This window comes from Calliphora vicina, chromosome 5 (assembly GCF_958450345.1).
Source record: "Calliphora vicina chromosome 5, idCalVici1.1, whole genome shotgun sequence".
Lineage (NCBI taxonomy): Eukaryota > Metazoa > Arthropoda > Insecta > Diptera > Calliphoridae > Calliphora > Calliphora vicina.
Genome location: NC_088784.1, coordinates 86,110,077 through 86,123,554, shown reverse-complemented (window position 1 = coordinate 86,123,554; position 13,478 = coordinate 86,110,077). Strand labels below are relative to the sequence as shown.

Here is a 13,478-nt window from a genome sequence, read left to right as displayed (position 1 = left end):
GCAAACATTTTGAAATTACTGCTTGAGTAGCTCCCAATGATTTTGCAAGCTCTTGCTGAGTGGAGTAATGCATGGAGTAATGCCTCCAATTCTTGGTCTTCAAACTTTTTTTTGGCTGGTCTGGGCGATATTTGTAATCCGTTTCAAAATCACCACTTCTGAACCGCACAAACCATCTCGCACACATTGAAAGTGTCATTTTTGAAAAATTAAAGAAGTAAAGCAAAACTTCCCGCATATGACGCTTTGTTGGCACAAAATTCGATATTATTGTTTACACTATAATAACTAAGTGGAAATAAATGACAGATAGTTATTAAAAACAAAAGATATGCCATCTATTGTAAATCCCACATTTTGAAGTCGTACACCCAATACAATAGTTGATGACTACTAGATAAAAAATAATAGTTTTTTTTACCCGATTACTGAACTTCATTGATAAATTATCATAGTCCTAAACCATTTGGATCAGTTAATTGATATGCCCTCTGTGACATGACACGCTTCTTAAATTTAGTTTAAACTTTTAGATTTCTAGAACCACTTTAGATTTACATTTACCTTCCCTTTCACCCGTATTATTTAGCCTTTGTTGTGCTATAAATCAATACATGACACAAATTTCTTCAACTCCCAGCTGGTGTTTAATTGTTATACATATATTTATCAACATGATGAAATTTTTGAATAGCACCTAAGTATTGTGTTTAACTGCTTACATTAAACAGAGCAAACAGTTTAATACAAACATTTAATTGCATTGTCAGAGATAATCGAACAAAAGCATTTCAATTAACCAAACAAAGAATTTGTTGCCTATAGTTTTGAGAAATCATTAACTAAAACTAGACTATTCTATTCGATTTGTCAAATATTTACCCTTCACAATGTCATACCAAAGATTTATATCAGAATTTTAAACAAAATTAAGACATTTTTAAGGAATTTTGTACAAAACTTTAACATTATTTAAACATGTCTTTATTTGTTTTTTAATTGTGATATAAATCTTTTTTTATAAACCTTTAGTATGGAGACCAATGTCTTCTTAAGTACTTCTAAGTCAACATCCTTAATTAAGGTGCACATTTGCTGGCAGCAATTAACTCTCAACTACGCAAGGAAGACATTCAGACAGACAGACAATGAGACAACTAGCACTTTCTTCAGCTTTCTAGTACTTTTGTGATGTGTGGCACCTACTATTAAAAAAGATTACTTCTTTAGACCATTTGCCGGTTGGCTTTTAAATCCCAGGGTGTCAAATGGTGACACAAAAACTGCTCACACTCCCACATACTGCTAAAAAAAAATAAAACAAAACTAAACTAAACGATGAAAAGGACAACGAGAACAGACAGAGGAAAAACACACAGCAATGTAAATAGTAATGGCAACAAAAAAAATGTGGGAAAAACAAAAAAAAAGTTAGACAATATAATAAACCGGAGATCGTAACTGGACGAAACTTATTCACCATTCATTAAGGACAATCTCAGGGAATCCCTTAGGGAAACTTACAAATTTCCCGAGACCTGTAAAATATCACTTAATGAATTTTAAACAAATGATCAAAATGCGGTCCTTACATGAAATGAAAACGGTCGGTTCGTGATTAGTCACAGCCCATATATGTCTACTTCCGGATCTTTGGATCTTTTTTAAAATACTTTGAGCCAAAATTTGGAACTTAAAATAAAATAGTGTTTTTACCTTATAAAAGCGGTGGCTTATTTCCTTTAAATAAACCTTAATCATTTAGTTGCAAAAAAAGCGATCAGTAGCTTCAAATTTGTAACTCTTTATTTATTTAAATTAATACAACAATTTAAATATTCACTCTCTTTTAATACAAAAACTTATATTACACACTGATAATACAGTTGATGTTAAGTCTAACAGCGCCTACACTAACAGCTCTGTAACTTACACAGTTCTAGTAGTTTCATGAATTATCTAACGGACATAAATAACTAGAATGTTCTAATTCTAGAGCTTTTAGCAGCTTTAACAGTTAATGTTGTTATACTTATAAACTATTTTAATAACAGCGTGTTATCAACAATGTTGATAAGTAGAAGTTTCGAGCACAGGAAATGTTTATACAACGAGTGATATCGAAAAAACCTTAACAAACGTTTTTCCTTAAAACTTTTAACCCAAGTATTATTTGATTTGTTTTTTGATCATGTAACCTTTAAAAAGTATGTCAGTTATTATGTTTAATGCCAATTATTTTCATTTATTGTTAATCTGATTAATAAAATTATTAAATATTTTCAACAAAAACCAACTTGGTTCTATAAAAAGTTGGCCAAATAATCAAATATCTTCCGTTAAACTGATTCTAATGTTATTAAACAGTATAGGGAGACCTTCTCCGTTGGTAGAAAACCTGGTTTAGGTTGAAGGAATGGTCCACATGATGTTTCTAAAGCCAATTAAAAAAAGAATTTGCAAAAGAACTCCAAACACATCCGATAGGAAAGCAGCCGTGTTAGCGCAGTACTCGGACTATTTGGTACGAAAAGTTAAAACCAATGTAGATTTAAAAATATACAAGGCTCAAAAAGTTCGTGACAGGAACTCTGCTAAAAATTTAGAGACCAAAGACAGAGCACGGAAATTGAAGTCAAATTTTATAAAAAACAAGTAAGGGAGCTATATTCGGCTGTGCCGAATCTTATGTACTCTTCACCAAATTTTACTTAAAAATAAAAATTTTAAAAAAAATTTATTTTTTTGTTGTTTTTTTAATTTTTTGAAAAAAAAATTTCGAATTGTTTTTTTTTAAATTTTAAGATTTTTTTTTGGTTTTTTTTTAATATTTAGCGAAAAAAAACTTGGTGAGAAATAAAATTGGGTTAAAAACTATTTTTTTCCGATTTTGACCCATTGCACGGTGGTAAATTCTGGCCAAAAATGTTTTTTTTTTGTTTTTTTAATTTTTATAAAATTTTGATGGTTAATTTTTCTTAACACTTCAGAATATAAAGTATCATTATTATTTTGGCTATAAAGTATCTATGTGGCCATTTATAGTGCTGTAAAGTCAAAGGTTTTTTCTTGTCATTTTAATATTATAAAAATGTGATTTTTTTGCTTTTGAATCGAAGTATCCTGTGGTTTTTTTAAAGTTTTTTTTTGCAAATTAGCAAATTTTTTTATAAAATAGAAGTTAAGCATTCCATGTAGTTATTAAAGAGTTTTTGCGTGTTCTTTTTATATAAAAGTGAAGTGATTAGGAACTAGTTTTAAATCTATAGAAACTAAATTAAAAAAAAGTTTGAAAGGCCAGAACAAATTAAATGGGGCTATTAGAGGTTAAGTGTAAATTACATCTAATACTATAAAGTATCAAGAGTAAGTACTATAAATTTCAGCTGTAATTATCTGCCATTCCAATAACCAGAACGATTTAAGTGCCTTCATATTTTACACATTTTTTTTTGTATTTTTTTGGTCAATTTCAAAAATTATGTAAGTTTGAGAGTTATTTACGTCTATGCTGAATTGGTCAAACCATGTATTTGTATGTCGAAATTTTTTTCAATGGATTATTTATGTTATTTTTAATTATAAACCGAATTTAAGCCATGTACAAAAATCACATACTTTTTTCGATACTTTTATAACGTCAATGTTTATTTGGCCAACTCATGTATGTAATTTCTAATATTTTTTTTGCGATGGATCTAGTGTGTTTTTCTTAAATGTACACCAAATTTAAAATTTTACATGAATAATCTAACTTTTCCGATAATTTCAAAACGTCCATGACCAAACCCTGTATATGTATTCCGAAATTTGTACGACCATTTTTTCAATCACTTATGCTATTCTTCATTTTTGGACTAAATTTCAGGGATTTACATGAATAACTTAATTTTTTCGATGCTTTTAAATGACCAATTTTTTTTCGATTACATATTTTATTCTTTATTTTAGAACGTCCATGCTTTTTTGGCCAAACCCTGTATTTGAACATCGAAATATTTATCGATCGATCGGTTATGTTAATCTTAATACAAATACAAAATTTCAAACATTTTTATGAAGAAATAAAGAAGTTATGTATTTTTGGCCGGAATTGACCACCGTGCATTGTAGGTCTAACTTACTATGGTATTATCGGCGTTGCAAAGGTCTTTGAAATATCTATCATTAGTAATCCAGATATAGGTAAAAAATCGAGGTTGTCCTGGTCCTTATATCTCAACCATTTGTGGACCGATTTTCTCGAAATTAAATAGCAATCGAGCCTGAAGAATTCCGGAGATATTGATGTATGAATCGTGTATGTAAGTTATTTGGGGGCTTCGGAAAGTTAATTTCAACAGACAGACTGACTGACAGCCAGACGGACATGGCTTAATCGACTCCGCTATCTATAATGATCCAGAATATACATATTCACTTTATAGGGTCGGAAAATTATATTGTGGAAATTACAAACGGAATGACAAACAAATAAAAATATACCTGCTGTACAATGGATCACGAAACGTATGATCTGGAAAAATTTTTGCAGCTTTCGGTCAATTTTTATATGTTGCTGATGGTCGAGAGAATATTGTAGAAAAGTTTAGGACCCAATAGCAGAAAATGTTCCCAAAAAGTTCTTGGTATGGCAAGCAATACGCAGTTGCGGCAAAAGAAGCCAAACATTTGTTACAAAGGGCTCTATAAATACTGAAATTTACATCAAGGAATTTTTACAAAAGAGTCCATTCATAAAACTTCTTAATGCGTCCACTTATTTTTAGCCTGATTTGGCATCCAGTCCTGTCAATGTTAATAACAGCATGTTATCAACATTGTTGATAATTAGTAGTTTCGAGCATTGGAAATGTTTATAAACATGATGATTGTTGCAAGCAGTAGTTACAGACCATTAAATTGAATTTGATAGTGCAATTTCGTAACAATATTCAACCTCTAATCGTTATCCGCCCAAATTTTCTGCACTTGGTTTTTAGATGACAGAGAAGAGTTTTATTTCTTGGAAAAGGTCCTACATAAGGCCCACCCTAGTATTATATGGTCGTCCATTAGCGACAATATATTTTTTTTATTTGTTTTAACTTGTATTACGTTTCCTTTACTTTAATTGTACTTGAAAAAGAACATTCTTCACGCTATTTATCCCAGGTCTACAGTATTTATATTTAACTTCATATGTAGCATAGAGAGCCTAAATACTCGTATATCCTTTTGCTGTTGTGGTTCAGGGTATAAAAAGAAATCTAAAATGCATTAAAAAATGCACAGGTGAAACTTTTTAATGTGTTTATTTGATGACGGTAATAAACTCTATTTCAAAGTTTTGTTATTTTTTTCTTTTTTTTCTCTGGTAAATCTATTTATTTTCTACCACATTTTAAAAACCATGTAATTGTATACTTTTTTCTAGTTTTATTTTTTTGTAATTTAAAATCTTTTTTTAAACTTGTTTTTCAAAACTTTCTTTGTTATTTTGCAGGTAATACAATTCTCTCTGTGGCATGCTTATGCCCATGAACAGTATGGTCGCATGTATAAATATTTGCAGAAACTTTGCGATGAGAAACGAAATCGTGAAAACTTTGAGGAAATCTATTTAATTGCTGGAGCCCTAAAATATGAACACTTGCAAGCGGTTGTACAACGTTTGACTGTGTCAACATTTCCACACAGCTATCGTTTGTTTTAAACATCAGCGCCAGCAACATTAAGAGGAGCAAAAGACAAATAGTAATGCAAAATAAAACCCATATAACACTTACATACAGTTTTACATACAAAAATAATTGGCCAAATGAGTCAAAAAGCAACTATAACTAACTATGAAGTATGAATAAACCAGTAGCAACAGCAACAAGTAGTATAAATAATAATAATAATAACAACAGCAAATTTTGTTCCCTAACAATAACATAAATAAATAAATAAAACTAAATAAAAACAAGCAAGAAGTACCAAGAAAGTTAATTTATTTCAATAGTTTTGTTGTTATGTCTTCATAAGCAGCAGCAGCATCATCCCTGTCATACAGCTACAACTGCATTCACATCTTCAGTTACAAATGTCACTTTTTACGTAAAAAGCCTTTATATCATCAAGTTTACTATTCAACACCAGACTCCTGCTACTTACTCACTTCCTTCCCACTCACTCATGTACTTCATTTCATTTATCCCGGCAACACATCTCATACAACCATTCATCCATCCATCCATCTATGCCACGCATTACTCCATTGCATTAAGAGAAACAACTAACTACAAGTATTGCATAAAAGAATAAATGAAGTACTGGTACTGGTTATTAACATACACATTAGGTTGGACCCATTTGTGTTGGGAGGAAAAATAAGGTGACGATGTTCCCAAATTAATTTTTGAAGAGATCATTTCTCCAAATGTTTTCCTAAAGTCACACAGTCGGGTCGATCCTAAAAAAGTGGTAATAATCTGAGTCTCCTAAATTACTGGTGCGATTGTATTAATGTATGAACGAATCATAGAGGAGGTTATAGACATTGAAATTCGAGATCACAATTGAGATACAGGGTTTCAAAGTTGACCACCTCTGGTTTGGAAAAGATTTTAAGGCTTATAACTTGTACTAATATGGACAAATTTCAATGAGTGAAAGCAATTGGGAAGTTAAAGAAATTCCTGTTTATTTCACTAAGTCATCTCTTATAGTTTAAAAGATATTTAAGTTTAAATTTTGAAATTTTCGTTTTTTTATCATGACTTTCTATTGTTTTTCACAAATATTTTCAATAGTTTTTTAAAAAAAAATATCCCCTAATCTATCTTCTATATATGTATATGAAATGGTCCATGTATGTAATGGCATCACGTAAGAACGGCTGGAGGGATTTGGCTGATTTTTTTTTAAGAAAAAAAATTCAGAAATTCCGTGTAATACTCGGATTTTTTTAGTCGTCAACTGTAATAAAAAAAAGCTTCCTAAAGTATGCAGTACAAATTTAGATATTTTATTATCCAGTCAACTGTAATAAAAAAAAAGCTCCCTAAAGTATGCAGTACAAATTTAGATATTTTATTTGCAAATAAATTTGCTGGCAGGTGTATGTGGGTTGGACAAACTTGAAGAACTAACATTAGTAAATGCTACCGGGCGAAGCCGGGGCGGTCAACTAGTTTCTAATAAATTACAAAATAACAAGTAAAAAGTATTTTAGGCATATCTCAATCCGACTAGTCCTGAAAAATATTCAAAGTAAAAATTTTGAAATAAGTTTAAAAATTAGTTACTTTGACAAAAATGGAGCTTTATTTAATATTTCTCAAAGATGTTTTAAAAAAAATTTATAATATGTTTACATATTTGTTAAGAACTGGCCTCAAATATGACTCAAAATACATTTTTAAGTCAGTAAAGGCATGTACCCTACTAAGTTTATCATTAAATTAAAAAAAAATCACATCTAGTTTTTAAATGTTTGTTTTATTATTATACAAACATATTTATTAGAATTAATCTGTCTTTTAATATGTACGATTCGTTTATACATCATTTTATAATCAGACCAGTTGTTTTACAATTGACCTCAATGTATTTAGTGAGTTGGATCAAAGGATAAACAGGTCCTTTTCAAAAATATTCAAAGTTTTGTAATTTTTGTCGAAAATTTTAAGTTTTTTTTTTTTAAATTTTTACAGTACATAATTAGTTTAAATTAATGCGTTAAAACCTTATATAATTTCACCTAAACGGATTTCTCCGTTTTTCAAAATTCTAGTTAGAATTTTATTTGATTTTTTCGAAACCTATTTTCTCTTCGATTTGTTGTTAGCTATAACTTCAAGAGAATCACAATATGAATATAAAAATAAGCTTAATTTCATAAGCTTTTTATTGAACTTTATAACACTTTATAATTCCATTGGATTAAAAATAAACATTTTAGTTTAACTAAAATACTTGCAACATTTAACGCAAAAAAAATTATTTATTTGACATGATTCCTTTGGGCTTAAAATTTTTTATGTTTTTATGAATATATATATATATATATATTAATTCCTGTTGTTCCTATAAGGAGCATAGGGCCGTACGGTTTCATTAATCATTTAAGCTTCGGATGATTAGCGGATTGGGCTAAAGCATCCTAGACTGGTGCTAGGGCTGCTAGCTAAGCCTACCAGACAGGAATAAATATGTGAATAAAATGTGGTTATTACATAATAGAAAGTATATGTTATGACTTTATAGATATTTTAGGTATAAATTGTGAGTCTTGAAACATATAGATCGGGAAAATTTCGAATAAAATACGGCAATGAAAAGGCCTTTCAAGACTTTTCTCACAAAGGAGAAATATGACAAAAATCTCCTTTTTATACTTTGGTCCACCTCACCAAATACTAAACCCATGACAAATATTTTAAAAATGTATTAAACTTTTATTTTAGTTTGGAAAACCACAACTATTATTTTTTTGGGGCCACCCTAATATACATAGTACAAACGCACAAGAAAACGTGCCAAGATAGACAACATGGCGTTAAAACTATTTAGAATGTTGACTTCATTCTTTAGTTTTATTAAAAACTTTTTGAATTTCAAATGATGTTATTACTCTACACTATTTCTTAGTTGTTTTTAAAAAGCAGCACAATAATTTTCGAACATTGACTTCGTAATTTCGAAAATAAAAGAATTTTGTAAACAATTATTTTAAAGATTTCCTAAGTTATCCAAAACTAAAATCACTTTATTTGCTTAATAATTTGCTTTAAAATTATGTTTTAACTAGCTTCGCTATCCCAATCATAAAAAATGCAAAAACAAAAAGCCGTTTAATAATAAAAACTGTACTTAAAGTTAATAGTAACTATATGTCATAATAATTAAAATTTTATTTGCATTCCAGGAGAAAGAAGACTGATTTGGGTTTCCCTAACTTCATATTTATGTGAACGAATCAGTTTTATTTCGCTAAGAATGCGAACGAAATCTTTCATTCGAGATCGTGAAATAGGCTATATTATAAAGTATTCAGAAAGTACCATTTAAATGAAGAAAAAGTACCAATAATTATTCCTTTTGGGTTCTCATTCATTATTATAGAAAATTAAAAAAGTGCCATTAGAAGAACGAAAAGGTACCATTAGTTGTCCCGTTTTTGGTATCCTAATCCCCTATACTTTATTTTTAACTCACTCAGTAGTATATTGGCTAACTTTTATGGCGATAAAAGAAACACCCTTCAAGTTTGAAATTTAAATTTTGTTGACAAATTCAAATTTGTGTATATGATCAGGAAAAAGTACCAAACATTTTACCCGGATTTACCCCAGTATACACCTTGGTACTCGATTTCCAACTAAAAGCCTGTTGGTTAATTTTTGTATGACCGAAAGGATACCAATGTTTAAAAGTTTATTAAATTTGGCTTAATAATTTTGAATAAAATTTATTATCTCATTTTAAACCCTTGTACTTTTATTTTCCATTGATACAAATTTTATTCTAATAAATTTCAGTGTCGTATTGGAAGCTTACAATTCAATGAATATAATTCAATTAATATAAAAACTTATTTTATAAAAAAGTACCACAAATAAACAAAATGTTTAAGGATGCGAATTTCAAAAAAGTACAAAAATTATATTTGGTATTTTTTGATAAATAAATAATACGATTTCAAATTTATTTCAATTTTTATTGGTTTAAAAGATACATAGGGCGCTAAAAAAGTATCAACATACAGTTTTTTACCTTTTTACCCCCTAAACATTTGAATTTCCTAAATTCACCCCTATCACCAAAACATGTGAAATTTATGTTCCCATGAAATATCCATTTCCCACGAAGGAAAAATTGCTATCGTGAAATTCCCCTGAACTTTTCATTCACAATAGTTGATTTTGTTCGTAACAGCTGTTTATTGTTTACAAAATTCCATCTAAAAATTTCCCATGTTGTGGAATTTTTTCACTTGAACAAAGTTGATGAGCGCAAAATGGGAAAAGGGAACATATTTCATGTGAAATATTGATTCGCGATAGGGGTGTATATCTCTAGCTTTAGTCGTTTAGGCTGGGCGATAATGAATCAATCAGTCAGTCACCCAGTAATATTTTATATACTCAGCAACAACTTTCATTACCAAGTAATTGCCATAATTTTTAAACTATGAAAAATTTCCTTTCTAATAACAATCATTTTTAATTTTCAGTCTATTATACTGGTAATTAGATTCGATTAGTCGATTATCTTGACATTCGAAGAAAAAGAGAGCTTGATTTTAAACCAAAGAAAAATCACCAGCAGATTTATTATGATTCTATTTTTATCCCATTTTTGCAAGTACTGTTTGGCAAATGTAAAATACATGTCAGAAATTCCTAGAATATTTGATTTTTTGTGTTTTGTAAGCTATAATTACACTTCTCTGGAATATTCGAAAATGCTTGCAAAGGTACTATTTAAAGAAATGTGTATAATTGGCTTATATTTGAGCAGCTTGCAGTGATGTCTGTTTTACTTTTTTTTACGTTTATCATTTTTAGGACAGTTTTCAAAAGTCGAAAAATATGTAATACTTTTTATTACGTAATTCATTATAATGATGAACCAGAACCATGTTATTTAAATGAATTTCTAAAAAATAGCTTTATTCCAGTACTTACCAGATGTACAAGTTTTGCATATTTTGTAATTTTTAATTAATTCTGACATTCTTAATTACAGGTTTTAGTTCCGACTAATACAGTAAATTTGTGCACCACTTATGCCACGACCTGCAAACTTTTCCAACAAATAACTAAATGATGCTTTGGCTGCACAAATTAGCGGCATCACTGCAAGACGTAAAGCAATAATAGCAAATATGCATTTTCGAATGCTAAACTTTAAATTTGATGCAATATTATTCAAAAATTATTCGGATTAAACTACAAGCAATTACAACATGTATTTTGTAAATTTAAAAATTCTTGGGATTAAACCGAAAGCATTATTATTACATCTATTCTACGGAAATATTTAAGCAGAGCAAACATGTTACTCTTTTACACATAAAAAATAATCAATTCCTTTTAAAAGTTCTATTGTCTATTTATTAATATTTTTGTGACATTTAACTTTGACATTTGACTTGTTTTTTTTTTTTTTTGCAAAAAATTCCTGCAATTATTTCGACCCTTATGGCAATAGTGTAGTTGTCATTATCCAGTACTATCTGTTCTTTTGTTCTGGGATTCTTTGGTGTTTCATATGACTACTAGCTTTTTGTTAGTAGCTTTGTTCATTTACATATTCCAAAACATACTTACATACATATAATAGTTTTACTTTCATTTCTCTTGCACTTTTCCAAGTAGTAAATTACAAAATAAAATTTAAATTAAATGAATGAAAAACACACACACAGCAAATAAGAAGAAAACTTCTCTTACTTCAGAGTAAAAACTCTAGCTTGTGTATACTTTAAATGTCAGTAAATAATAATACAAACAACAACAAAGTAATTAAAAATATTATAGTTTTAAGATGCAACCATATCTGGTGGAGAGTGAGGTGATACAGTGGTGGTCATATTAATAAGACATTCATAGTACCAATTTAAAAAAAGGAAAGAAAAATAGTTGCATGTTTTATAAATCCTAAGCTTAGAAGAATAAAAAAAAATACAGATACAAAACAGTTATTGGTGGGAAATTGATATGTATATTTTTTTAAAAAAAAATTAAATTATGTGATTACACCGTACGACACTCAATATTAGACACGAACCGGATGATATACATCTGAAACAATAAATTAAATGAAAAAAAAAACTGCGTTTTCAGTTTTTCATTTCGTGATCCTGTTTCCTTTTAAAAGGACTTTAAATTTTCAGAAGAGTACATTTCTAAAAAAAACTTTTAAAATACTTCTGATCATCCTACTATGTCAAATTTGGTGCCAAATGATCAAGAAGAGTTGTAAAATATTTCGTATTATTTTATTTTATCCTGTAAGAATCAAAAGATGTCAAAAATGTCCTTTAAAATTTTTATCCTTGAATATCCTTTAGATTTCCAATAATTTTTTTTTAAAAAAATAGTAAGTTAAAGATCCGAATATTGAATACCACATGCCAAAATTTCATCCTAAGTGTTAAAAAATATTTTAAATTTGAATTATTTGATTTTTTATATTTTATTTCAATATTTCATTCGAAAAAAATATGACAAAATCCGGTGTGAAAAGCAATGAAGAAGACTTTTTAATAAACAAGTAAAATGGTATAGTCGGGCAAGCCTAACCTTATGATACCCTACACCGGGTATATGATTATAAAGAGTTTTCTTTTGTTATGAAACTTATTTGTGTTGAATCTTATTTGAATACACACATTTTCGGTAGTAGTAGGGAGCTATGACTAATTATGGACCAATCGTGACAAAATTTGGTTGGATGAATTTCGAATATATGAAACATATTTGTGTTGAATTTTGTTTGTATACTGACATATTTCAGAGATTTATGTATATTAATGACATTTTCGAGAATGTTGCTTATATGGGAGCTATGGAATATTGTTGACCGATCGCCTCGAAATTTGGTCGTGAGTTCGGTTTACATAAAACTTAATTGTGCTGAATTTGGTTTGAATATGTTTATAATTAAGATGTTTATGAAAGCATAACTATTTTCAAATAAGCCAATGGGGGCTAGGATAAATAATGGACTGATTCTAACCAAATTCAATAGCCTTAATGTGCCAAATTTTGTCGAATTATCTTTAAACCTGCGACCTGTAGTTTGATTACAAGGTTTAGATGGACGGACAGACGGACGGAACAGGGGGATTACTCTCTATTGCGATGCGAAAGCAATTTCGATACGAAAGGTAAATGCGAGAAAAATACAATTTGGTACTCTGTGTCGTCTACGCAAAATAAACAATAGCGAAGAATGACAAAATGAAATGTCAAAACTTGTAAATAAAAACATTTTAAACTAATTTTTTGTACGATGAGAAAACGCAATAAAGGGTACCAATTGTACCATTTTTCTTTCGCATCGCAATAGAGAGTAACCCCCAGAAGTATTGAATTGAAACAATAAGTGGAAATCAAAAAACACTTTTTCTCAATTTTCACAAATTTGTATTTTTTGCATTTATCTCCTAAACGCATGGCCGGATAAAGCTGGAAACTCCTATACGTACGACTTGCACCTGCTGAATCCGAAAATGGACACCAAATTTCAATACGGTCAATTTCTTTCCAAGATATTTTATTATTTTTTATTTAGAAGACCACTGTAATTTTACTGCGCCTAAAAGCTGCAATTGCAAATTCAGCTTTAACAAAAATTTCACAGAAAAAATAAAAATTCCTCAAATTTGTGTTTTTTCATTTATCTCCTAAATGCTTTGCCGGATAAAGCTGGAAAATCCTATACATACGAATTGCACCCGCTGAATCCGAAAATGGACACCAAATTTCCGTACGGACACTTTC

General features: G+C 29.3%; 1 protein-coding gene across 1 annotated transcript in view; it reads left to right on the top strand.

Moving 5' to 3' along the window:
- TppII (Tripeptidyl-peptidase II) overlaps nt 1-5,957 on the top strand; it is a 286,875-nt gene extending 280,918 nt beyond the window's left edge. Inside the window, exon 17 of the mRNA XM_065513274.1 lies at nt 5,486-5,957. Coding sequence (XP_065369346.1) covers nt 5,486-5,695 — 210 coding nt within the window. The 3' untranslated portion in view covers nt 5,696-5,957. The remainder of the gene's footprint in view (nt 1-5,485) is intronic.
- The last annotated feature ends 7,521 nt before the right edge of the window (nt 5,958-13,478 follow it).